The 26,778-nt window shown below is 42.2% G+C and overlaps 1 protein-coding gene across 1 annotated transcript; it reads right to left on the reverse strand.

Annotated features, from left to right (window-relative positions):
• Window positions 1-726: 726 nt before the first annotated feature.
• LOC103766650 (myosin-1B) lies at window positions 727-20,105 on the reverse strand. Its single transcript, XM_018073091.1, has 38 exons — window positions 19,887-20,105; window positions 19,656-19,799; window positions 19,408-19,564; window positions 19,271-19,298; window positions 19,058-19,172; window positions 18,883-18,975; window positions 18,721-18,784; window positions 18,539-18,637; window positions 18,335-18,438; window positions 18,112-18,250; window positions 16,776-16,894; window positions 16,527-16,676; window positions 15,757-15,927; window positions 14,794-15,103; window positions 14,088-14,164; window positions 13,706-13,793; window positions 13,502-13,619; window positions 12,574-12,697; window positions 12,352-12,488; window positions 11,399-11,654; window positions 9,556-9,798; window positions 9,274-9,450; window positions 9,044-9,189; window positions 8,866-8,956; window positions 8,389-8,778; window positions 6,906-7,032; window positions 5,210-5,328; window positions 4,694-4,890; window positions 4,160-4,343; window positions 3,908-4,073; window positions 3,620-3,744; window positions 3,123-3,431; window positions 2,818-3,021; window positions 2,322-2,447; window positions 2,059-2,229; window positions 1,866-1,970; window positions 1,530-1,625; window positions 727-1,022 (listed from the first exon to the last, which is right to left on the reverse strand). Exons 1-38 carry the CDS (start codon window positions 20,088-20,090, stop codon window positions 870-872), a joined length of 5,826 nt encoding a protein of 1,941 aa, XP_017928580.1. The 5' UTR covers window positions 20,091-20,105; the 3' UTR covers window positions 727-869.
• Window positions 20,106-26,778: the final 6,673 nt, after the last annotated feature.

Raw genomic sequence — 26,778 nt, forward strand, 5'->3', positions numbered from 1 at the left:
AGAATACCTGCATATGTTTTACTTTATATTGTAAAGAATGAAAACACATGTTTTGAGTGATGCCAGGCTGGGCAAAGTTATCTGGATTATCCTGTAGACTACATAGGAGGTAAGTGTCTGCCTGGCCAAGTTAGAAGATTCAGGGGAGTTTTGGGAACAGAATATAGACAAGGAATGACTGACTATATAAGGGTGCTGGTGTGCTGCCCTGGGAATGTTGGTTTGCACATCACTTTCATGAACAAAAGATGAAAGTAGACCTCATTTTAGGTTTAAATGTACTCTAAACTATGTTCCAAAGTGGCTTGAAGGATTGAAAAAGCTTAACTTGAAATAATGATCAAAGATTAAGCTGGATTAATGGAAGATGCAATAAATTCTTATTCTTTGGACAGAGCAATTGAGTTAATATCTATTGTATTCCTAAAGCAACTGTTATAAGGGATTATTATATTCTCTTGCAAAGAAATAATGACTTGCCACATTAGGAAGTATTAGATGAAATTCTATGGTGAGAACAAAGCAGGATGTCGGATTAGACCACTTTGACAGTGGCTGAAACACTTTGAAAATACCTGAAGCAAGATTTTTAATTGAATAAATAAGTTTAAATAAGTAAGGAAAAATGTAAATATAGAATAAGAATAAGAAATAAGAATAAGAATAAAAAATAAGAATAAAAAATAAGAATTCGGGGTAATGATTAAAATACAACACTTCTCATTATTTAAATGGGAAAAGCTCTACAATTTTTATTTTCTAGGCATTATTTATCTAGATATTGATGAAGGACTAAGCAGTGATTACAAAATAAAAGTGATAGAATGTCACATTTTTGCAATTCTCTCACTTTACAGCACTGGCGTCATTTACTCTTCACTTTCTGCCCTCTTGCCAATTTCCCGGCTCTTCACTCGGAGCTTGTTGACCTGTGACTCTGCAATGTCAGCCCGTTCCTCGGCTTCCTCCAGCTCGTGCTGGATCTTGCGGAACTTGGAGAGGTTGACATTGGAGAGCTCCTCCTGGAGATATGAAGAAACATAAAATAGGCTTTAAAACATTTAATGATAGTCCTACTGTAACACTGCCCTTAACATGCTGTGGCATTTTCCTTTTTAATAATGAAAAATACCCCTAGGACTATGAGTTAGTACGTAATTATCTCTAATACTTCTAGAGGAATCCAAGGAAATAGCTTAAATGCTAAATGTTTAGATGGTTAGTAAGACATACCAAAAACCTAGCTCTAAATATGAAGTGCTAGTGCACTGTGGAATTTTTGAATTATTATATATAATTGCAGTTATTTCCATTAAATCATTTTCCAGTTATTTACTGCCATAAAATTATATATTACAATTTTTGAAGGTGATTTGTTTTCTGCTAGGCAGAAATATGAAATAAAGAAAATGAAAGGAAGCAGAGCCCTACTCCCACAATGTTGAACATGGTTTGAACAGAAGGGAAAACAACAACACACAATTCCACATCCACCTAGAAAAAGACTGACTTCACACATCAATACTCACAGCCTCTTCAGCTTGTCTCTTGTAGGCTTTCACCTTCATTTGCAGCTTGTCCACCAGATCCTGCAGCCTGAGAACATTCTTCCGGTCTTCCTCAGACTACAGAGAATGGCAAGTAACAGAAAACCTTGTTTACATCATTCTCTAAATTTCATAAATGTGAAACAGAGGGAATAATATAGTTTATGGAACACTGCAGTCCAGAAGGACAGGTGTCAAAATCCAGTTAACTCCGTCATTGTCTGAGGTATAGAAAGAAATCCTTCTGGAAGGCAATGTTCCAACGTTTTGAGACACTGTTCTACCAGGAAGGCAATGCAAAGAAGCCTCCAGCCTTACCTGGTAGGTGAGTTCCTTCACCCTCCTCTCGTACTTGCGCACACCCTTCACGGCTTCAGCGCTGCGCTTCTGCTCAGCATCAACCTCCCCTTCCAGCTCCCGCACCTGCAATGAGAAGCCCGTCCCTGCAGCTTCCCTGGGGGTGTCTCTCCAAGAGATGGGGTCACTCATGCACCAACACAGCCCTACTCACCCTCGCCTCCAGCTTCTGGATTTGCTTCTTGCCTCCCTTCAGAGCCAACTGCTCGGCCTCTTCCAGACGAAGCTGCAGGTCCTTCACCGTCTGGTCCAGGTTCTTCTTCATCCTCTCCAGGTGGGCACTGGTGTCCTGCTCCTTCTTCAGCTCTTCTGCCATCATGGCTGCCTGAGCAGAGCAAAAGGTCAAAGCCCTTGTGGGGCTGGAGACATTTTGGGGAGAATACATCCCCATCAGCAATGAAAGGAGCCCCGACTCACATCTGTGATGGCCTTCTTGGCCTTCTCTTCAGCATTGCGGGCCTCCTGGATCGTATCCTCCATTTCGCTCTGAATCTGAGAAATGTCTGTCTCCAGCTTCTTCTTGGTGTTGATCAAGCTGGTGTTCTGTTGAAGGGCATGAACATCACAGTTTTGGTTTTTTTAGCTTGCTTGATATAGTATCATATCAATGTTGCTGTGGTCTCAGAATTTCCTGACTGTTTAGAGCATTTGGAATGTCCCTGTGACTAAAGTGTCTCCCCTGGAGACTATCTGAGCACACAAGTAAGGTAGAAGCATGGGAGCCATCGTATGCAGCTTGGGAAAAAAATCAGCGCACACACTTTTCCAGCAGAGATCTCTTTTAGTAACTTAATGAATACTTCAGAAAACAGGACGCTCTTTCTCGAAGTTGAGCCTCCAGTGGTGACTGAAATAAAGCACACAAGTGTTCTCCCACTTACCAAGAATGCCATTTTTCACCAAAGGACCTCACCTGGGTATGGAGGAGCTGCACACGTTCACTGGCATCCATCAGTTCCTGCTCAGCCACTTTCCTCGACCGCTCCGTCTGCTCCAGGGCTGCCCGTAGCTCCTCAACTTCAGCCTGCAGCAGGTTTGCTCTGCGCTCCACCATGGCCACCTGCTCCTTCAGGTCATCCTGGGTCCTGAGAGCATCGTCCAAATGGATCTGCGTGTCCTGTAGAGCCATTGAAAGAAATTATAAGCAGATTTAGAGGTGTTGGGGACTGAAATGATCAACCACAATGTTTCTCCCTAGGCAATTTCTGTTTAACAGACCTTGAGCACAGCCTGTGTGTTTCGCAGGTTCTTTTGTGCCTCGGCAGCCTGGCGGTTGGCATGGCTGAGCTGGATCTCTATTTCATTCAGGTCTCCCTCCATCTTCTTTTTTAGCCTCAGGGCTTCATTCCTGCTCCTGATCTCAGCATCCAGGGTGCTTTGCATGGACTCCACAATTCTGAGATGGTTTCTCTTCAGCTGGTCGATCTCCTCATCTTTCTCTGCTATCTTCCTGTCAATCTCAGACTTCACCTGGTTGAGCTCCAGCTGCAGGCGCAGGATCTTCCCCTCTTCATGTTCCAGGGAGGCCTGGACAAAAATAAATCAGAATACTTTTCTTGTGACACATGTTGAACCTGAAGCTTTGAGTAAAAAAGAATGCCGTGATTAGATAATATCTCTACTTTTATACAACCTCTTTTCCTCTTTTGTCTGGAAAGAGATAAACGAGATAGAAATCCAAGACACGTAAGAGAGCAATAAATAATGCTGTATACCTCAGCTTCCTCCAGAGCAGCCTGGATTTCAGATTTCTCCTGCTCAACTTGCTTCTTGACTTTCTCCAGCTCATGAATTGCCTTTCCTCCCTCCGCAATCTGCTCCGTGAGGTCGGAAATCTCCTCTGTGGGAACAAAGACCAATGGCTTGCTCAGGCCCAGAGCAGAATGGGAAGGGCCCTGTCCCACCAGGGTGACAGGCATCTTTGCAGAGCTGCAGGCACAGACCCCGCAGCAATGCTCAGCTGGTGAGAAAGCCCATCCCGGAGCAGAGGGCCAGGGACTTACGCTGCAAGTTCTTGTTCTCCCGCTTCATTGTTTCCAGGTGGTCCAAGGACTCCTCATAGGCATTCTTCATCTTAAACAGCTCCGTGCTGAGGGAGCGAGACTCCTTCTGGGAGGCCTCCAGCTCAGCCTGCGTTTCCTCATACTTCTGCTTCCATTCTGCCAGGATCTGAAGAGAAACGGGGCGTGAGTAGGGATGTGGCCATCCCGGGGGGAGGCTCTGCCCAGGAGTCCCAGGGCTGGAGCCCAAAAGACCTTGTCAAAGTTCTTCTGCTTCTTGTCCAGAGCAGCGCAGGCAGCATTGGATCGCTCCACATCAATCATCAGGTCCTCCACTTCATTCTGCAGCCTCTGCTTTGTCTTTTCCAGGGAGGCACACTTGGCATTGACAGCTTCGACGTGTTCCTCTGCATCCTGCAGGCGCTGTGCCAGCTTCTTCCTGGGAGGAGATAAGCACAGTGGCAGCTTAGAGCTTAGAAGAGAGTCAGTTCTGCACTGCCATGAGAGGGCAGTTGATCACTTTGGGGGTTTTGAGCTGAGCACTTTTCACAGATCCTAAAGGATCTGTCCTTTCTGTGTGCATTAGGCCTATCTTTGCACTTCTAGCCCTAAAGCCTATGCCTTCCCTTCCAATATACACTTTTTTTCTCCTCCCTTCTCTCCCCTTCACCACAAAGACAGTATACCCCTGCCTTCATCCTAACCCTATCTCAGCCCACTCAGAGACTCCCATTTCCCTTGACCGCTCTCAGTCTTCTGCAGTCATTTCTCATCCCACTCCCCACGTACTTGGCCTCCTCGAGCTCCTCCGTGCGCTGAATCGCGTCCGTCTCGTATTTGGTTCTCCACTGGGCCACTTCGCTGTTGGCCTTGGACAGGGCGCGCTGCAGCTCCCCCTTGGCTTCCTGCTCCTCCTCATATTGTTCCCGGAGCAAGTCACAGTCATGGCGAGCGGACTGCAGGGCGTGGGCCAGGGCGTTCTTGGCCTTGGGGAAAAACAGCAGTGTGAGAGTGAATGGAAATATCCTGCAAAATTTCCTCACTGAAATGTTGATGGACATTGATTCTGTTGTGAGTGATGATGAACTACTGAATGAAAATGGAAAATCTGGGAATCTGTAGAAGAATTTATGGATAGACTACAGGGAAGGGGAGCAAAACTACTATGGGAGGACTTGGACTGAATTAAACAAGTGTTTTTTTCCTTCCTCTCATCTTGTTGATTCTACAATTTCATATGTATCTGAAGCTCCTCCTAGACAGAAGGAGTCCAATGGATAACTCAAATTTGTAAAGCCTTCTCACCTTTATCTCTTCCTCTAGATGCCTTTTGAGTTCCTCAGTCTGTTGGGTGAAAGCCTGTTTGCCTCTTGACAGCTGAGAAATCAGAGCATCTTTCTCCTCCACCTGGCGTAAATATTCACCTGAGAGAGTTCAGATGAGTAAAACAACCTTGTTATGACTTATGTAGAAGTGTTAACCTTGGTAATTAAATGCACATATAAAATATTTTGAGTAAAACAAAATTTTATTTATTTCATGTATTCCTAATCACTGATATCTACCCACATCTCTTACTATGCCATAGTATTTACTTAAAGGCAAGAAATGACCCTGTGTGTAAAATCCGGCTAGTCTTACTCTTTGTTTGCACTAAGCCCTGTGTTCAAGCGTTGAGCTTACAGATTGAGTACTACAGTGCCATCCAGAGGGCTTATGGCCCATAGTAGTCTCATGAGATTTAACAAGGCCAAGTGCAAGGTGCTGCACCTGGGTTGTGATAACCTCTAGTATCAATCCAGGCTGGGGGATGAACAGATCAAGAGCCACCCTGTCCTGGCCATATGTGCTGGGAGCTCAGAAACCAAACATGTCCTGGCCTCATCCCACAGGGTATGCAGCTACTCCGCTCTTTGAAACTTCACCAGGACTACTGCATCCAGCTCTGGGGTAGCCAACACAGGAAGGACATTGACCTCTTGGAGTGAGTCCAGATGAGGTCATGAAGCTTCTTAGTGGGATGGAGCACCTCTGCTATGAGGAAAGGCTGAGAAAATTAGGATTGTTCAGCCTGGAGAAAAGAAGGCTCTGAGGAGACCTTATTGCAACTGTTCAATACTTGAGAAGGCCTATAAGAAAGATGGGGACAAACTTTTTATCAGGGTCTGTTGCGGTAAGACAAGCTGAAGGAGGTTCAATTTAGATTAGATACAAGAAATAAGATTTTTCAAATGAGAGGGGTGGCACGGTTTGCTTAGGGAGGTGGCGGATGCCCCATCATTGAAACATTCAAGGTCAGGTTAGATGGGGCGCTGAGCAACCTGAAACAGTTAAAGTTGTCCCTGCTCACTGCAAGGAGGTTGGACTAGATGACCTTTCTACCTAAACTATTTGACGATTCTACAATGTGGTGTACATGCTCAGGTATATCACTGTCCTCTTCTGAATGTCTCCTGGGAAGCAGAAGGTTATGAGATAGATGAATTCTTTGAAACACCAGTCATATAATCATAAAACAGTCCAGGTTGAAAGGGACCCTGAAAGGTCATCTGGTGCAACCTTTGACGGGAAAGGGAGTCTAGATGAGATTATCTAGCATCCTGTCTGGTCGTGTCTTGAAACCCCCTAGTGATCACTTAACCAGCCCCTGGGGAGTTATTCCAGGGACTAGTTGTTCCAGTCCCTTAAACATATTATTGTTCCTGTTCCAGGATGACTGTATCTCTCTGGTTCTGGGGAGCCCAATATTCAGCACAGCAATCCAGGCATGGCCTCACCTGTGCTGAGTAGAGGGAAGGATCACCCTCTGTTAATCTGCTGGCAATACTCCTAATGCAGCTCAGGATTCTCTCAGGTTTCTGTTGGCTGTCTGCATCACAAGAACGCTTTTCTGGCTCGTGTTCAACTTAGTATCTTTCAAGAGCCCAGGTGATTTGGACTCTTTTTTAAAGGAACCAGGTCATATAACACAAATATTCTCTTAAAAACACAAATATATTACCAGATTCAGTTTGTAACCGAGCTCTCTGAGCACTAATGTCATTAATTGTGCGCTGCTGTTCCTCCTCCTTTGTCTTAATTTCACTGAGTTGATCTTCTAGGGAGCGACACAGCTTCTCCAGGTTTGTCTATTTGCATGAAGAACAGAAGGAAACATGATTCAACTCAAGTTAGTCAGAATCTCAAACTGAAGCCAGACAAGGCCCAGAAAGTAAGTAGAATCAAAATATAGGTATAAAATGTAAATATAGGTCAAAATATAGGAATAAATGAAAGCACAAAGAACCTTGCCAAAACTTAGCTAGGATGCACTGCCAGCACTTAGAGATAGAGGAAAGATGGTACTGTACACTAGAAAAATGCTAGAAAAATGCACACACGCCCAACCTAAGTAAGATAAGGGGGCAAAGTGGGGCCTGAGTCCAAGAATCTTGCACAATACACCATTAAGTCTGCCAAAATCAAGAAAGTTGAAAAGTTCAGCCAAGGATGAGGAGTAAAAACGACCACCAGAGGATGAAAAAACAGGAACGACCATCCTGAATTCTCTGCCTAGACTCCGCCTATTATGAATATTATAATCAGATGTTGCAATTATATGAATATGTATGTAAACATGTTGCAATCACCTGTAAAAATAGTATAAAAACCTGTAAATTCACTGGAGAGGCAGAGCAGTTTTTGTCCAATGCGAGCTGGCTGCTCTCCAACGTTGCTCAATAAATATACCTTGCTGCTTAAAGACTAAAAATTGTCTCTGAGCAGTTCTCTGCGCCTTTTTTGGGGCAAAATTGGCATCAAAATCTTACAAATGAAAAAAGAAATCAATGATTTAGAAGTCAAAATATCTCAGTTAAATTACAGACATTTCTATGAAATTTATGTCCTCGATTCCAACATTTGTATATGCCTTGCCCCTTGCGGGGGGATGAAATAAGATGATCACTAAGGTCCTTTCCAACCCAAACCATTCTGTGATTCTATATTTAATACATATGCAAATTTTTATTAATATTATTACTGTACTAGTATTATACAATAATCTATTTTCAACAGATAAAAAGGATGATGGGACACTGTAAAATGAGGAAGGAATTTAAAATTCTATACGCTGTTTAAAAATTATGTCACTGAAGTATTTAAGGGAGGAAAAGAAACATAGGAATAAAAAGGAGAGGGTAATTTCCACTCTAGGAGCAATTTCTGTTTTAGGGGAAATTAAAAAGCAATAAGGTCAATGTCTTTCATTTCTGTTATAATATTCTGAACTAAGAAATGAGAACCCACAGATCCTTAGATTAGGTGTTACAGTTTTTTAGATCTCACCCAAAGGATTAAAAAATTATTATAAAAACACAGAAAAGTATAAACACAAAGTCAAGCTGCAAAGTGCAATTATTTATTCTAAAGTATGACTTCAATTTCTATGTTAAAATATAAGTACTTCATTATGTTTGAATTAATGAGAAGAAATATTTGTGTACCTTGGCTTTGGAGACAGACTCCATGTTACTGGCCAAGTCATCAATCTCCATCTTGAGCTCGCTCTTCTCCTTCTCCAGCTTCTGCTTGACGCGCTGCAGGTTGTCGATCTGCTCCCCCAGCTCAGCTGTGCTGTCCGCGTGCTTCTTGCGCAGGGCGGCAGCCGTGGCTTCGTGCTGCAGCGTGGCCTCTTCGAGGTCCCGGCGCATCTTCTGGAATTCTGCCTCCCGCTTCTTGTTCATCTCCACCTGAGCTGCCGTCGCCCCTCCTGCTTCTTCCAGGCGCTCGCTGATCTCCTCCAGCTCCCTGGACAGGTCAGCCCGATGCTTCTCTGCTTTAGCGCGAGAGGTTCGCTCGGCCTCGATTTCCTCCTCCAGTTCCTCAATACGGGCCTGGAGAACACGAGGGACCCTTCACGCCCGTGCCCTCCTCCTCCCTGAGCCGAGCCTGGGGCAGGCAGGGGAAGGGCAGACACTTGCCTGCAGCTCCTTGATCTTCTTCTGTAGTTGCATGCCCAGGGCTTGTTCATCCTCGATTTTGCTCTGGATCTGGCTGATTTCAAAGTCTTTCCTTTGGGCAAAGCAAAGTGGGTTACAGCTCAAAGGAAAAAGACAAGAGCTGCAGCCCAGCACTGAGGTGCCCCAGGGCCACACTCACTTCTTCAGTTTCTCATCCAGCTGCTGCTTATCATTCTCCAGATCCATGATGCTGTCCTGGGCCAGCTTCAGGTCTCCTTCCAGTTTCCTCTTGGCTCTCTCCAGGTCCATGCGCAGTTTCTTCTCTTGCTCCAGGGACCCTTCCAGCTACACAGAACAAGGCCATCAGTGTTCCATCAGCCAGCTCAAACTCCATGCCTGTCTGTTCCTGCTGTGTGTCCGTGGGCTTACATCGTCCACTTGCTGCTCCAGCTTGGTCTTGGCTTTGGTCAGTGTATTGACTTTGTCCTCCTCTGCCTGCAGGTCATCCAGGGTCTGCTGATGGGCCTCTTGGAGGGCTTTCTTCTCTTTTGTCAGCTTGGCGATGGTCTCGTCCAGGGCTGCCATCTCCTCTGTGAGGTTTTTCACCTTTAGGAAGAAGGGAGCAAGTGTAAATCAAGGAAGTAGATACAGAAGTCCTGGAAGAGCACGGGGCTCTTTTCTGGAGTGTGGGTGACATTTTCTGCCTCGTACCTTGTTTTCAGTGGCGTGCTTTTCCTTCTCCACCTTGGCCAGTGTTAGCTCAAGGTCATCGATATCTTTCTTCAGCTCTGAACATTCATCCTCCAGTTTTCTCTTCTTGGCTGTCAGCTCAGCATTGATTTCCTCCTCATCCTCAGCTCTTTCAGTCACCTCTTTAATTTTGGCTTCCAGCTGGATTTTGGTTTTGATGAGTTGGTCACACCTTTCCTCAGCATCAGCCAAACCATCAGCTTCCTACATGATTCATTTAAATGGAAAAATTTTCAAATAATTTATTTTTTTCACTTATTTTCAAACAGTGACATTATATTCTCAAAGCAGCTTTACAATCTACTTTGTAGGTAAAACTCAAAACTCTGAGAGTACCTATTTGTTTTACACTGCCTCCATCCCCTGAAATGAAGGAATATATTATCAAACATTTTTAAAGTCTTTAACTGCTCATTCAATGCCAACATTCATTTGAAGATAGAGCCAAAAATCAGGTCTGGCAGTGTGTCCATTGTATCCTTGCATCATTACACTTCTGTTGCGTTTTAGTGGACTGGAAACTGGCAAAGAGCTCCACTGCAGAGAGCCATGTAGGCACATTTTTTAAGTTATGGTGTATAAAAACTGAATGTTAAACCCTCAAACATTGTCTGAGAAAATCTTATTGAACTCTTCCCAAAAGATTCTCTGAGCATGAATTAAATTTTTGGTTTTGGCAAAATTTTGTGATAAGATCACTGTTTCACAGGCATGTTTCTAGCACTTGTGGTCAAGAAGAAAAGTTTGGAAGGGCAAAAGATATTTACTTAGGGCAGTTCCAATCACCTGCATTTAGAGGCATTCTAAGATGTAAGCTACTTAGAAGCAGTCTCTGTTTTCTACATACCACCTGTTCTTTTTGTCTTTGCTCTAGTAAAGAGCAGTGATGCCACCCGAGCAGAAGAACTTTTAAAGCTCAGCAAAATAGCTAGGTTGAGTTTTGTCTCCTGCAGATTTAGGTATTTGCCATGATATCAAGTTGCAGTCCATTTAAGCAAAAATTTTTAATTTTTGGATTAATTGTACCATACTCTAAAAGAATGAGTTTCTTGGTGCTGAAGATGAAGAGCACCTGAAGGTACTGGTGAAGATGTTCTTTTAGGCTATAGACATCAAAATGTCATCACATGAATCCAAATCCTAGCTTGTAAATACAGTTTTAAGGGCATTATTGTTGCTACCTTTTTATTTCCAGAAAAAAAAGGAAAAAGTCCACTTTCATCACTGTTTTTCCTGAGGAGGTAAGGACCATAAATGCCAGAGAAATTTCTGACATTTTCAGCCCCTCCTATTCCACCTGAATCCACTTGTGATTCTCCAAATAGAAGGTGTTAAGAGGACCTCCAGACTACCTTTATTGGTCAGGTGATAACATACCACAATTAAGTAATATATAAAGTGATAATTTATATATATATGTATATATAGGTATATACATATCTATATACATGTATAGATGTATATATATACATATATATATACAAATGTGATAATATATAAAGATGTGATAATTGCTTCTGTAAGTCAACAAGTACCATTTAAAATGACATCCTGTAAACTGTGCTATTTGCTCATTGGAAATTGATTATTTCTCTCAATTTAAAAGTGTAAGGAAGCAGCTGCAAGAGTTCATTGTAAATGTATTATTATTATGCAGATTTTCTATGTGGTTTTCCTTCCTATTTTATAAAATACATGTATGTTTCTACAATAAATACTGGTTTTGGATAATGTGTCAATTACTGAGACATTTGGGATGATTTTGCATAGGTTGCTAAAAGACAAAAACATGAGCAATGCTCACAGCCTGCACTTGGAGCTGCAGATCGTTTTTCTCCTGCATTAGAGAAGCCATTTTCTCCTCCAGTTCCTTCCGCTTTGCCTCAGACTTTGCAAGCTCTTCCTTGGTTTTCTCAAACTCCTCCTTCATGTTGGCCATCTCCTTCTCAGACTCTGCACTCTTCAGCAAGGGCTTGATCTTGAAGAACAGCTTCATCCAGGGCCAGTGTTTGACATTCATGAATGAACGAACATTGTACTGGATGCAGAAGATGGACTCTCTGAAATGTAATAACAAAATATATTATGGTACATATTTTAAAATCTATAGAACATATTTAATTGTATATATTAAGATGGATAATGTGAAGTTCTACATATAATACTTTATAGTTATCATCCCATATATATCTCTGCATAAAATATTTATCAAGTATTATTAAATATATATTTCTTAATAATATTTAGTGCACATTTAATATATAATATATATATTTCCACAGAAAACTTTCTAGTGTTATGTAAAGTATCAACTTATATGGACAGTTTTGGAGTCCAGGTGTTTGTTTCACTTTCATGACCAATGAAAAGGAACACCTACAGAATTTTACTCAGGCCCTTCCATGAAAGTTATCAAAGGGAAGAGAATACTTTTCTTGTGATAGAAATATATGTTTCTCTTCTTTGATTAAAGCAGTGACCTAAAATAGTTAGCTTACACTAGATATTGAATTTCTGGACATACATACAGTGTAACCACTTACTGAATTCATCAAAAATTAGTACAAAGTGTTTAAAAAATATTTATTTCCCTAAATTGGGATTTTACACTGTTTCATCTATTTTCAGGATATACATCTGTATTGGTAAACTGAATTAAAGGGAAATAAATAAGATTTGATGTGAAGAAGCTTATTTTCAATTTTGTACATGCCATTAGTATCTGATAAGAATCGTCCCAGAAGGCTAAGTATCTACCTCCTCTCCATCATTTTCTTGAACTCCACCCTCATCAGGTAACCCCTGCACATGGCCTGTGTGCGGGTGATGAGCTGTGCCAGCTTCTCATCCCTCATCTCCTCCAGGAGCCCCAGCAGCCCAGCTTTGAAGAACACCTTAGAGAGGGAATGTTGCAGCACATCACTGTCAGGCCGGGCAAAGCACAGGCACTGAGTGAGTGAGGGAATGGGGGGTTTGTACCTTGGTGTGTCCAAATTTGTACTGGGTGTGGTCCACATCGATTGAGCCAAGGAGCTTCTCGGAAGCCTTCTTGCTGTCGATGAACTGTCCCTCTGGGATGGCACTGGCATTAAGCACCTTATACCTATCGCAGGAAATTGAATATGGAGGTCAGATTTCTGAAAGCTCAATTAAACCTGTACCAACCAATGCCATCGTTAAAATTCTCTAAAGGGGGTTCAAGAGTGGAAGAGAGGTGAATAAATCTGAACACTTCCATTCTCTAGAAATCACACTTTCATGGCTAAATTTGTTTTTAGGAAAAACTCTGCATTTCCCTTAGTCCAGAGATTTTTTGACACAGAACAGATAATGATTTCTGTGGGTAAATGCTGACATATTTCTCATGTTATCTAATCTCTAAATGAGAACTTTTTGCGCAAGAACAAAATACGTGGAGAGGTGAAGAAAATCTCAATCCTAAATAGTGGCAGCGCATGTTATCTGAGTATTTTCCAGCTGGTATAGAACAAGAAGCAAGATACTTTCATTTTAGTTGGTTTTCCAACAAGTTAGTCTAGAATGACTCGTAGTGTCTTTATTCATATTTCTGTGCTGATGGCTGAAAGTCACCTTACTTTGCTCTCCGGGTGCTTAAGTCTAAAATAGTCAACTTCATTTCTGGATAGTTACTTAAAAAAAACTTTATCTCATACCAGAATATGAATAAAGGACAGGAATAAATAATTGTCCTTTGAAAATATCTGCTTTTATCATTAGCTATAGAAAGAAACTGGATGACTAACTTAGACAATTAACTTTTGTATACCTAAAGGTAGGTATAAATGATAAATGATCCCATAATCCTCACAGTACTTAGAACAATTAGGAAATGCACATTACTCAGCATTTGGGGATATGGTGGAAGGTGGATGATATTTAGTCTGACCTCTGTTTGAAATCAGCATAGAGTATTCTGCTGGGGAATCCTTTCCTGCAAATCCTGATCCCTTCCAACACACCGTTACAGCGCAGTTGATGCAGCACCAGCTCATGTTCCATGGCACCTAATAAATCACAGGATGAATCTGTATTTCATTTTACTGCACAGAGAAGAACAGGTATATCACAACTTTGAATTTTAACAACTTACCAGGTGTTTTTGTTTCATTAGGAATAAGGCATCGCACAAAATGGGGATGTGTGCTTCGCAAATTGCTCATCAGCTTGTTTAAATTTTCCTTTGGAGTAAGAACAAAGCCACAGGTTTAAAAATGTCACTTACACAATCTCAATATTAGATGGAGTAAAAACACTGCAATAAAACCATGATAAGCATATTTTTTATAGAGCTTTTTGGCAGTTCTGAAATAATACTTCTAAGGATTCAGTAAGAATCCTTTATTAGAAGCACATGTGTTTATCCTTCTGAACATAAAGATTTTGTATATTAGATCAATCTAAAGCTTTTTTGTATTAAATTTTCTGTATTTTTTTCACAATGTGGTAAATTTAGAATGATTATTCTACAGTACCCGGAAAAGAGCTGAGACGGTCTGGAAAGAAGAACCCTTCTTCTTGCCACCCTTCTTGCCACCACCACCACCACTCTCTAAAAAATAATATATTTTTTAGAAAGAAATGAACAACAAAAGCACAAAGAATCTGAAAAACCTTGTGTGTTCATCTTAAAAAATCTAGTAAAAGTAATAATATGATCAAAATTTGCAAATGCATACAGTGGTTAAAGTTATAATGGGAGACAATTTTTTTCAGATAGCAGAAGAATGAAAATCAGTGACTTAAAGCCGAAGTTCAGAAAATGCAATCAGGAAACAACATGTAACATTTTGTATAGAATGACATTTAAGGAATTAAATTAATAGCTAGTGAATACACCAAATGCAGTATTCATGTATCTTTACAGCTAAGGGTATGCATATATTCAGCAGCATGCTGATATATTTGATTGTATTCCCTGAAGTATTTGGGAATGGCCCATACTGCATAAATCTGGTTTCTCAGCTAGTCTGGGTAATGTTGTAGTAGAGCGGTCTGGTTTTAAAACCTACAGACCTATTAAGGTCTCTAGGGAATTGTAATATCCTTTGTTATACTGAGTTCCAAAAAGTAGATGAGGTTTTGGGTTTTCAATTTTAGAAATGTAAGTATTATTGTAAAATATTATTACTTTTTTTTTTCCCCTATACATTATGGGAAAACTGATTTTAAAGAAATCACCTGCTTCTGCCCCACCAACAGAGGCAAAGAGTAAGGCCAGGGTCTTCAGGGATGATTTCTGATACAGCCCCACCACCGTTTCGTTCAGGGGGTCCTTGTTCTTCTCCAGCCACCCAGTGATGTTGTAGTCCACTGTGCCAGCGTAGTGCACCAGGGAGAAGTGGGCCTCAGCCTTGCCTTTGCCAGGCTTGGGCTTCTGGAAGTTGTTGGACTTGCCCAGGTGCTGGTCATAGAGCTTGTTCTTGAAAGAGGTGTCAGTTGCCTTGGGGAACATGCACTCCTCTTCCAGGATGGAGAAGATGCCCATGGGCTGGGGGAAATAGCAAGATGTGAAGAAAGTGTGTAAGGAAGAAATGGAGGCAATGTATGTAAGAGAGAGGAATGGAAGATAAACATTATACAAAAAAACCCTTCTCATAATGTGTAATCTTATGTTTCTCCAGAAAGGGCATTTTGTTAGTGCATATGCCATCAGTTATACAAAAAAAACCAAGCTCCCCCATAAGGATTGGGGTGGTGATGTGATAAAGATCTAGCATGTAGAAATTCATTATGTACATGTTAGGTGAAAATGGAAAACAAAATGAATGAAAGTAGTAGCATTCAGATGTAGGGAAGAGCTTACACTTCCTAAATGCTCTTTCTTTGAAACAAGACAGAAAACAGAGGTTGCTCAGGGTATTTACTCACTCAGCACGCATTCAAAAAATACACACCTTTGTGTATGAACTTCGGAGTAGTGACTAGGACTGGAATTTTTGTCCCATGTAAATCATATATACAACATGACAGAATCCCATAGGCAGTGAAGTAAGAGACAAACGAAAATGTATATGAAACACTTGGAGTTCAGAAAAAATACTGGTTTGTGCTGCATTAAGTGTGTGTGGTCTAATTGGAGCATAGAAGATTCTTGTTACATTTTATATCTGGAAAACTATTAAGTATGTGAGGGCCAATAACCTTCTCAATGAGCTCAATGCAGGCAGCCAGGTCCATCCCAAAGTCAATGAACTCCCACTCAATTCCCTCCTTCTTGTACTCCTCCTGCTCCAGCACGAACATGTGGTGGTTGAAGAACTGTTGCAGTTTCTCATTGGTGAAGTTGATGCACAGCTGCTCCAGGCTGTTGAACTGCAGAATGCAAAGATTTACTTACTTGTGAATTTCCAGGAACATTTTCCATCTTCCAATAAGTTTTATTTTTAACCCATTAAGGTCTCCATGATTGGGATCTTTAAGTTCCAGTGCTGCTCTAATATATCTACCCTTTCAGGCCCTTGCACCATCTGAACATATTTATGAGCTCTGAAAAGATTTGCAGAGCTTAATCCAAGTCCAGCTTTTCTTTTATTTGAACTTTTGTACACCACCAGTCTATTCCCAAGCATTTAGAAGGAATCTGGCTTCAGCATTAACAAAATCTTTCTTCAAGAAAGATTTAACTTCCTCAAAATCTCTGCTATTAATTAGCAGTTGTTCAATATCTTCATATCAATTTTCAATGCAATTTTCACTTCTGCGTGCAACAACAGACATCTACAAAAATCTGCAGCCCTGTGGGATACTATATACTATGGAAAACCAGAAGGATGCCATTCCTACAGGAATAGCAGGATTAACTAGTAAATAAAAATAACCCATAACTAAAAAAAAGCACAACCCCAAACCCAAAAATATTCCAATTTCCTAATGCCTGTTCCAGGAAACTTGTAGGAAGATCCTCCTCTTACATCAAAGATCTCGAAGCCAGCAATGTCCAGCACACCAATGAAGTACTGCCTGGGCTGCTTCGTGTCCAGCTGTTGGTTGATGCGAACAACCATCCACAGGAACATCTTCTCAAACACAGACTTTGCCAGGGCACCCACTGAATTGTACACCTAAGAAATTGTTGAAGGAAAGTTACCATCCACAGTAAAAGAAAAAGTTCAAAGTTTTTAATTCAAGTAATTTGTTTTCTATCATCACTTGTGTCTTACTTGCTGGACAGTTTGGCCCTTGGTCACATATTCATTCCCCACCTTGACTCGGGGGTAGCAGAGGGCTTTGAGCAGGTCTGCTGAATTCAGACCCATCAGGTAGGCAGCCTTGTCAGCAACTAGGGAAACAAGTGTAGAGCAGGATCAGATATTAGCTCTCCAGTGGATGTGTTTTTGAGTAATTAAGAATCATTTCTGCAGAAGCTACATATATATTGTCGTGTTTGCTTATTCTTCTCATTTAATCTATATTATTCATAAAAGCAAAGATTATTCCAATACCTTTATGCTGAAAATGCAAATTTTGAAACAAGTGACTAGACAGACAAAAGGGCTGAGGACCAAGAAAATGGCAGATCAAATAGTCACAATTTCTGAATAAAGAGAATAGGAAAGTGGTTGGTATTGAAATACACTGTACTGAAAATTGTAGTTAGTGAAATTCTACTATCACTGGAGGGGAAGAGAGAGATTAGTGAGGTATTATGCCAAAAGTATGAATCTTGTACTACTTTCATAGTGGGACCATATTCTCCCTAAAGATAAATATCACACATGTAAGTGTTTGCCAGTTCTCATTATATCTGCAGTTGGACTAGTAAATACAAGTATCACAGTACTGCATATATTCTGTCACCACTTTCCAATTTGCTGCCTGTCCTGTCTCACAGTGAAGCTGATAGCAAGCACCAGTACGACTTACAGAGTTCTTCAACGTGAGAAGGCCAAACCTCATTATATAAGGTATATACACAGATGATAATTTCGATCTTTTATTTCATTTTATGTGTTATTTGCGACTAAGTATTTAAAGTACATTTTTCAATAGAAAAATTAACGTATGAAATAAGAACAAAACCGGAAATAATGTTTCGCTTCACTTTTGTAGACCAATTCCTTTATGTGTGTGCATATACATATATGTGTGTGCATATACATATATATATATATACATATAACTCTTTACTGAGGTTATATTCAAGTAATAATTTGTAGCTTATTCTGTTACAATAGAAAAGAGCTGCTCCTGGTTCTGTGTCATGTTTGGGAAGCTGCCATTCAAGACAGCAGCAGAATTTGCTTTATTTCTGCCTGACTCCTACTCTGTCACTCAGTGGAACTGTAGTCACTGGACTTAATATTTTGCATTGCTCAAAATAATCTGCAGCTTCCACTGAGTTGTGTTCCTCCAGAGAACAGTGTGTCTGGTTAGGACACACTTCTACAATACTGGCACTGAGGAAAGGCTGAGTCAAGGATTCTGACCCTGAATTGCTGCCTGTATTTTTGTGAGTGTTTGGTGTCTACAGTGCTTTGGTATATGTTGCGCTGGTACCTTCAGTGCCATCAGGCTCTGCCTGCTCCTCACGCTGCTTCTGCTTGAACTTCAGGTTCCCGTAGTGCATGACGGCCCCTGTCAGCTTGTAGATGGCTGTTTTCTCGTCAGGAGTGAAGCCCAGGATGTCAATGGCAGTCTGAAAAAAGTGTCACTAGAGTAAGTACGCCAGCTGCTAAAGGTCAGAGAAATAAAAGTTCACCTAGAAAACTTCTGAACTTACATCCGTGGCCATCAGCTCTTCCTGGTCGTTAATGCTGGGAACAGTGATCTCACCTTGACTCACGTACTGATAGTCATATGGGTTGGTGGTGATCAGTAACATCTCTGAAAATAGGGACAGAACAGACATGGGTCATATGCAATTGGCACATAAAGGAGTTAAATGCGGTGACCTTTGCCTGGAAGAGTTAGTGATCTTTCCTACCAATCAGCTCTGGCTTCTTGTTGGACATGATCTGATAAAAGATGTGGTAGCTTCTTTCTGCCTTGAGCTGGAAAGTGACTCTGGACTTCTCCAGCAGATCTGGCAAGGATGGCAGGACAGAGTTAAGCACAAGAACTGAGGAAGGCTGGAAGGAAGGGGATCAGGCCAGGAGGGGCTCTTACATGTTTCAATGTCAGCAGAAGCCAGTTTGCCTGTGGCCCCAAAGTGGATTCTGATGAATTTACCCTGAAAGCAGCAGAAAAGTCAATTGAGATCTATTTTACCAATCCCGACTGCAAGAATATTTGAGTCAATCTCAACTGTTGTCCCAGGTAACAACTCACAAAGCGCGAGGAGTTGTCGTTCCTCACGGTCTTGGCGTTTCCAAAGGCCTCCAGCAGTGGGTTGGCACTGATGATTTGATCCTCAAGTGTCCCCTAAAATGGAAATCTTCTTGTCATGATTTAGCTCCTAAATAAATTTGATAGTTTCAGGTTCCTACTCCTGCAGGGACCTCACCTGCATTTTGCCTGATGTCTGCTCCTCCTTCTTCTTGTCCCCACTGGCTGCAATTGTTGCAAAGTACTGGATGACACGCTTTGTGTTCACAGTCTTCCCGGCACCGGATTCTCCGCTGTCAGAGCAAGGAGAGAAGCAGAGAGCGTGTGGTCAGGCAGGAGGGGCCCTGGCCCTGGGCAGCCCCTCAGGGACCCGAGCAGGGGGTGTACGTACGTGATCAGGATGGACTGGTTCTCCCGATCTGGGGAAGAGGCAAAATGAGAGCTGTGTTAGCAACTGACCTTATCAGGGAAACTCTGTGAACACTTTTAAAATGTCTTTTTGATGAAATCACCCTGAGAGCCACTCACCAGTCAGCATGAACTGATAGGCGTTGTCAGAGATGGAGAAGATGTGTGGAGGGGCCTCCTGGCGCTTCTTGCCTCGGTAGGCCAACACCACCTCCGGGTTGTACACGGGCAGCCACTTGTAGGGGTTGACAGTGACGCAGAAGAGACCCGAGTAGGTCTGCGAGGAAGGGACACAGCATGTTGGCTTCCCCTGGGCCTGGCAGAGCAGTTCCTCCAGCTGCCCAGAGGAAGCTGCTGCTGCCACTTACGTAGATCATCCAGGCTGCGTAACGCTCTTTGAGGTTGTACAGCACAGCGGGTTCGTGGAGGTGGGTCATCATAGCCATGTCCTCAATTTTGTCATACTTGGGAGGGTTCATGGAGAAGATTTGATCTTCCTTCACGGTCAGGGTCTGTCAGAGCGCAGCAAGGGACAAGCATGTCAACTCAGAGCCAGAGTGGGAATGAAATGCTGTTTGTAAATCTTACATGTTACCCACCTCTCCCCCTTCAGTCTTGACGGTGATCTTCCCTGTTTCCCTGCTCTGGATTGTGCTTTTCACATAGGATTCTTTTGCATGTACCACAAAGACGGATGACTTGGCATCGAAAGGCTTGTTCTGGGCCTCGATTCTCTCCTTCTCTGACTTCCGGAGGTAAGGAGCTGCCTCCCCAAAGATGGCCATCTCGGCGTCTGTTGACATGGCTGCTGTTTACTCACTGTCTGTGAGGGTAGAGAACACATTACAATAGTGCCTTATGGAAGAAACACTCCTAGAGTACAGTAGATTGCTCTGCTTTAGGTATTGACTGAATTGCCACTTTTTTTTTTCTGCTGCTTCAGAATTCTCTTAGGAAATTTTATTTCTTTTCTTTTTTTTTGTGTAGTCAGATCTTTAAGCCTACTGGGCAATTGCATTTACAGAGGAATGGTTTCTGTGTTTTGTATTTGATTTTGGTTTGGGATTTTTTTTCATTTGTTGTTGTCATCATCATGGCCAGGCTTCGCGAACGAAGATTTGGTAAGGGCTTTACCCAAGTTTGTTACAAGTGCGTTGGTGGTTAAAAAGGCCAATACGAGACAGGCACGTTTGGTTGCAAAAGGCACAGCAGAAAGACTCCTTAGGTGGTATATCCAGCATGACACGATTCTTTCTGCGTTGTCTTTTCTCCTCAAGGGTGATCCTGTGTGCGTTCTCAAAAGCAGCAGCAGCATTATAGATACTGTATCTCCAGACCTCCCTGTTGGAGGCCAGAGTAGACCAGTTATGTTGATCAATATGGCCAAGGTTGAGATGTTGTTTCAGGGAGTCCTTGTATCTTCTCTTCGGGGCTCCTCTCAAGCGGCAGCCGGTGGCAAGTTCACCATAAAGCAAGGTCTTAGGGAGGCAGTGATCTTTCATCCTGGAGATGTGTCCTGCCCAGTGCAGCTGTGTTCTCAGCAACACGGCCTCAATGCTTGTGACTGCTGCTTGTTCTAGAACAGAAGTATTAGTCACATAATCTGACCAGTGGATGTTTAGGATTGTATGGAGACAGTGTTGATGGAAGTGTTCTCGGAGTCACAGGTGGTGGAGGCAGATGACCCATGATTCAGATCCATATAAAAGAGCAGACAGCACAATGGCTTTGTAAACACTGATCTTGGTACTTTTCTTCAAGTGTTTATTTCGCCAAACTCTTTTATGAAGCTTTCTGAAGGCACTGTATGCCTTTGCTAACCTGTTGTCTATCTCTCCATCAATCTTACCATCCGAGGAGATGAGGCTACCTAGGTAATTAAACTGCTGGACTGATTTGAGCTCTGATTTGCCAATGGTGATATGGGGATGATGGAAGACTTCCTGAGGTGCAGGTTGATAGAGAACTTCTGTCTTCTTTAAGCTGACTTCCAGCCCAAAGAGCTCAGCAGTGTCTGCAAAGCAGGATGTTAAACGCTGCAGAGCTGCTTCTGTGTGGGCGACAAGGGCGGCGTCATCAGCATAAAGCAGCTCCTGGACAAGATGGTTTAAGGTCTTAGTGTGGGCCTTCAGTCGCCTTAGGTTGAAAGGGCTTCCATCAGTACGGTATCGGATGTAGATCCCGTCCTGATCATCGAGGTCTGCCGTGGCCCTTTGGAGCATCCTGCTGGAAAAGATTGTGAATAGGGTTGGTGCAAGAACGCAGCCTTGTTTCACACCATTGGTTATTAGAAAGGGCTCAGAAAGTGCATTGCCATATCTGACTTGGCCGTGCTGATCCTCATGGAGTGAGATGATCATTTTAAGGAACTTGGGGGGACAACCTAAACGTTCCAAAATCTGCCACAGACCTTTTCTGCTCACAGTATCAAAAGCCTTGGTGAGATCAACAAAGGTTACATAGAGACCTTTGTTCTGTTCCCTACACTTCTCTTGCAGTTGTCTGAGAACAAATACCATGTCTGTGGTACTCCTGTTGGCTCTGAAACCACACTGGCTTTCAGGTAGAATTCCTTCTGCTATAGTAGGTATTAGTCTGTTCAAGAGTATTCTTGCCAGGATTTTGCCAGCAATGGAGAGCAGAGTAATACCACAGTAATTTGAACAGTCTGATTTAACTCCTTTCTTCTTATACAATGTGATGATGACTGCATCACGAAGGTCTGATGGTAGTTCACCTAGTTCCCAACAGTACACCACAAACTCGTGAAATTTAGCATGGAGTGCAAGGCCCCCATGATTCCAGACTTCAGGTGGAATTCCATCAACCCCAGCTGCCTTGCCGATTTTCACCTGCTGTATGGCCTTAAGGGTTTCTCCTAAAGTGGGGGCAGTATCCAATTCATACTTCACCGGTTGTCGTGTGATGGACTGAATAGCTGAGTCTTGGACTACACGGTTAGTACTGAAAAGAGTCTGAAAGTGTTCAGACCATTGATTCAGAATGGAGGTTTTATGTGTCAGAAGAGTTTGACCATCAGCACTGAGTAGAGGACTTTGGGCTTGGTATGTAGGCTGTATGCGGTTTCAGGGCTTCATAGAATCCTCTGTGATCACCTTTCATCAAACCAGTCCTTGTTCTTCTTGAGGGAAAACCCTAAGGATTTTTCAGAGGACTGCAGGATGCTGTTTTTAATATGGTGCCAAAGTGTTTTAGGAGAGGTATCTGTAGAATCCATGGAATGGTTTTTGAGCCTAGTTTGAAGATTAGCGTGGAATTTGTTTCTCACTGTGGCTGATTGGAGATTGTTAACTTGGAGTCTCCTCCTTGGGATACTGCCCCTTTTAGGTTTGAATTTAAGATTGAGGTTAAGTTTGTAGTGCACCAGCCCATGGTCTGTTTGGCATTCTGCACTGGGTATCACACGGGTATGGTGGACATCGTGGACATCCCTCCGACGCACCAAGACATAATCAATGAGATGCCAATGTTTGGATCTGGGATGCATCCAGGTTGTCTTCAGACTATTTTTCTGCTGAAAGATAGTGTTAGTGATGGTGAGCTGTTGCTCCGCACAGAATTCTAGCAGAAGTCGACCATTATCATTGCAGTTTCCAACACCATGCTTGCCTAATATTCCTTTCCAGGTTTCAAAATTCTTTCCTACTCTGGCGTTGAAATCACCAAGGATAATGATCTTATCATCTGCAGGAACCTCCTGGGTAAGGCGGCGCAGGTTCGTGTAGAATTTATCTTTTTCAGCAGGATCAGCTTGGAGAGTTGGGGTGTATATACTAAAGAGGACAACGTGTTGCTTGTTGTGTAGTGGAAGATGTAGGGAGATAATTTGGTCAGAATGACCTGTTGGCAGATTTTCGAGTTTAGGAACAATAGAGTTTTTGATCATGAAGCCGACTCCCGAGAGATGCTTTTCGGTTCTGGGCTTACCTGACCAAAAGAGTGTGTAACCGGCACCATGTTCTCTGAGGCTGCCTTCCTCGTGAAGGCGAACTTCGCTGAGAGCAGCAATGCCAATGTTGAGACATGACAGTTCATGGGCAGTTAGGGCAGACCGACGCTCAGGACATCCCCTATCTGCCGAATCGAGCATGGTTCTGATGTTCCAGCATGCTAGAGTTAATTTGGGTACACCTTTGGAGGCAGGTGTATGCCTTTGTTTTTTGATCTTTGTGTGACTGCATTTGTAGAAGATGTCACTACAGGGCTTTGCAAATGCGGGTAAGGCCTTCGAGCCTGCGCAATGGATTTTTAGGTGAGATGCAGCATGCGCGGAACTGAACCCACCCTTTAATCCTAAGGTTCATCTGCCAGGGCCGAGCGAGCTTGGACGGTGGCAGCGAGGTCCTCAGGACATAGGTTTAATTAGAGTGACCTTCTCTTAGATGGATGGCCTTACAGGGCTAAGTGAGCTCCATCTGCCCAGGTTTAGAGTTGTCCTTCTCCTCTGTGTGCTCCAAGGCTCCCCTTCTCATCTCCCATGAGGGCACAGTCCGCACTGGCGAAGCTCCCCCTCTCTCTCCTTTCCACACCTGGGGCCGGGCCGCGCTGCGCCCCCACGTGCCAGGCTGGGCCAAGAGCCGTCATTTGTTGTATTAACAGGATAAAGAGATCCTTCCCAAGGTTCCAAACCCTGCACTCAATAGATACTCCCAATTTTGTAATTGTGAAAGCCTTCTCATATAATTTTTCTTTATCACCTTTCAGAGAATGTGATTTGTTTACAATAAAACACTGTAAGAGGCACAATACAGTGAATATGTACAGAGAAAGTATTATTAGCACTTCTTATTAAGGACATTCCTTTTGGATAAAATAGTACAAGTTGTAAAATATTTCAATTATTTCACACATCCAGCAAACAAAGCTGATTATTCTATTTTGTAATAAAAAAGCTTGAGTTCATTCACTACTTTAAAAAAATCCAGCCAATTAGTATCTGATTGTTATTGCCCAATAATTGTCTCGACTGTATTGTCTTGACTTTCATACAATTGTGAAGCTGGAATTTAGGTTTATAGCAGTCAACATGCTGGAGGGAAGAGAGGTCATCCAGAGGGACTTTGACATGCTGGACAGGTGAGCCTGTACAAACATCATGAAGTTCAACAAGGCCAAGAGCGAGGTCCTGAACCTGGGTCAGGGAAAACCCCGGTATCAAACTAGGCTTGGAGATGACCAGAGGGAAGCACCCCTGGGGAGAAGGACTTGGGGGTGCTCATGGGTAAGAGGCTTGACATGCCCCAGCCGTGTGTGGTGGGACCCAGAAACCAACGGTGTGCTGGGTTGATCCCACAGCATGGGCAGCAGGGGAGTGGGGGACTCTGCCCCTCTGCTCCACCCCACCTGAAGTTTTGCCTCCAACTCTGGGGTCCACAACATCAGAAGGACATGGACCTACTGCAGTGAGTCCAGAGGAAGCCAGGGAGATGCTCTGAGAGTTGGAGCCCCTCTGCTCTGGAGTCAGGCTGGGAGACCTGGGGGTGTTCAGTCTGGAGATGAGAAGGCTCCAAGGAGACCTTAGAGCCCCTTCCAGTGCCTAAAGGGGCTCCAAGAGAGCTGGAGAGAGACTTTGGCCAAGGGCCTAGAGTGACATGACAAGGGGGAATGGCTTCCAACTGAAATAGGATGCATTTAGATTAGATATGAGGAAGAATTTCTTTACAACAAGGGTGGTGAGGCCCTGGCACAGGCTGCCCAAAGAAGCTGTGCCTGCCCCATCCTTGGAAGTGTTCAAGGCCAGGTTGGATGGGACCCTGAGTAACCTCGTCTAGTGGAAGGTGTTCCTGCCCACAGCAGAGGGTTGGAACTAGGTGGTCTTTAGGTTGGAACTAGGTGGTCTTTAGGGTCCCTTCAACCCAAACCACTCTATGATTCTGGTCCAAATGATTTGGGGTTTTTTTAGTCTAACGTTATGTGTGTTCATCACCTACAATTTGGATTTTGAATAAATCAAGAAGTTGACTTCTTTATCAATACTTTCACCTATGGCAGATGTCTAGGTGAAAATCAAGTGACTGGTTAACTTTTCCTTGAGAAACATTTTCACTTTGATTGCAGAAAGGATATTATGGACTTAGAATATTTTTTAAACTTTTTTTCTGGACCCTTTACCATTTAGTAACCTCATTATTGCAGTATGGCCAGCCTAACAGAAACAATAGTTTAACAATGATCACAGTATTTTTGTACACTATAAAATTCATTCTACTCAATGTTCCCCTGCTTACATGTAAAAAAAATTGCTTTGCCTTCTCTGCCAGCAGAGACTTCACGACACAAATAGGTGCTATCAATTCAAACGAATGGTACAATTTCCTGACATGGTTTTGTTTTTAACTACATGTTTTTTCCACTTGATTAATGTGTTATAACTCAAATGAGACCATTTCACAAAATAATTACATATAGTTGAAAAATAGTCCTAGTTTTTCAACTGCAATTTTAATATTGCCTATAATACCTATAATACTCCCATTTTCTTACAAGATTCCTAACAGGAATCATATAACTATTCCTAAGACGAATAACATTACCACATTACAGATATTAGTATATACTATGTCAGCATATATTGTGTTATTATATATTGTAGTATATTAGTTTATATTATGTATATTGCATACATATTGTACATTGTGTTATTTTATAGACACTGTAGGCTTTTATCACAATATATCCTTATGGTATTATTAAAACGTATAATATATATAGTAGGTCAGTATAAATTATGTTAGCATATATGTATGCAATCTGTGAGTATATTGACTTTTTAAAGAATTAAACTATTTTCTTTTGACTGTTTTGAGTTTTCCTGAAATCAGTGCTATGCTAACTCTCCTCCACTTATTCAAAGCATGCTAGTTATATTCCTTACACATGATTGCTTGTTGGTATTTTATAATTTTGAGGGATATATTCTAGTGACAATATTTGACAAAATTAATATAAATTAAGGTAAAAAAAAATTGTGAGCAGTTTATTTTCCTGGGTGCAAATCTTTAAAACTTCGAATTTAGTTGCTATCCCATCTCTCTTTTTCCAGTTATCCCAGTAGGTATCATCCTTTCTTCAGTTCCCTGTGATTACAAATATTTACCTATATAATTATGTCACAATTATGCAATATATTCATAGGCAGAAACAAGCCTATAAGGAAGCTCAGGATGAAATGCTTGCTTTAATCACTTTGATGTTTTGATATGCAAAATTCTAACCCTGTTCCTCCAGCTTCCATGTGAAAAAAGAAAATATTAACATTATTTAAATATGTATGTCTTTTCCTGTTGCTTCACAGCCAGTGCCAGTTACCCTTGATGTTTGAGGTAAATGCAAAAAAACTCACAAAGTAATTGGAAACTGCTTTCTGATGGGGTATTTCTTCTTAGGACAGTTTCTCCAGGAAACTGGTCTCTACTGAGATTCCTGGGAAGAATGTAGGCAATGCAGCAGTGATCAGTACTTTTAAGATCA

This window comes from Manacus vitellinus, unplaced genomic scaffold (assembly GCF_001715985.3).
Source record: "Manacus vitellinus isolate BGI_N305 unplaced genomic scaffold, ASM171598v3 scaffold_24_pilon, whole genome shotgun sequence".
Taxonomy (NCBI): domain Eukaryota; kingdom Metazoa; phylum Chordata; class Aves; order Passeriformes; family Pipridae; genus Manacus; species Manacus vitellinus.

Coding starts and splice junctions, on each gene's coding strand:
- LOC103766650 (XM_018073091.1), bottom strand. CDS start 20,090: ATGTCAACAGACGCCGAGATGGCCATCTTTGGGGAGGCAGCTCCTTAC. Junction 19,565..19,655: donor ACGCAGCCTGGATGATCTAC/GTAAGTGGCAGC, acceptor CCTTCCTCGCAG/ACCTACTCGGGTCTCTTCTG. Junction 19,299..19,407: donor CTATCAGTTCATGCTGACTG/GTGAGTGGCTCT, acceptor CCTCTTCCCCAG/ATCGGGAGAACCAGTCCATC.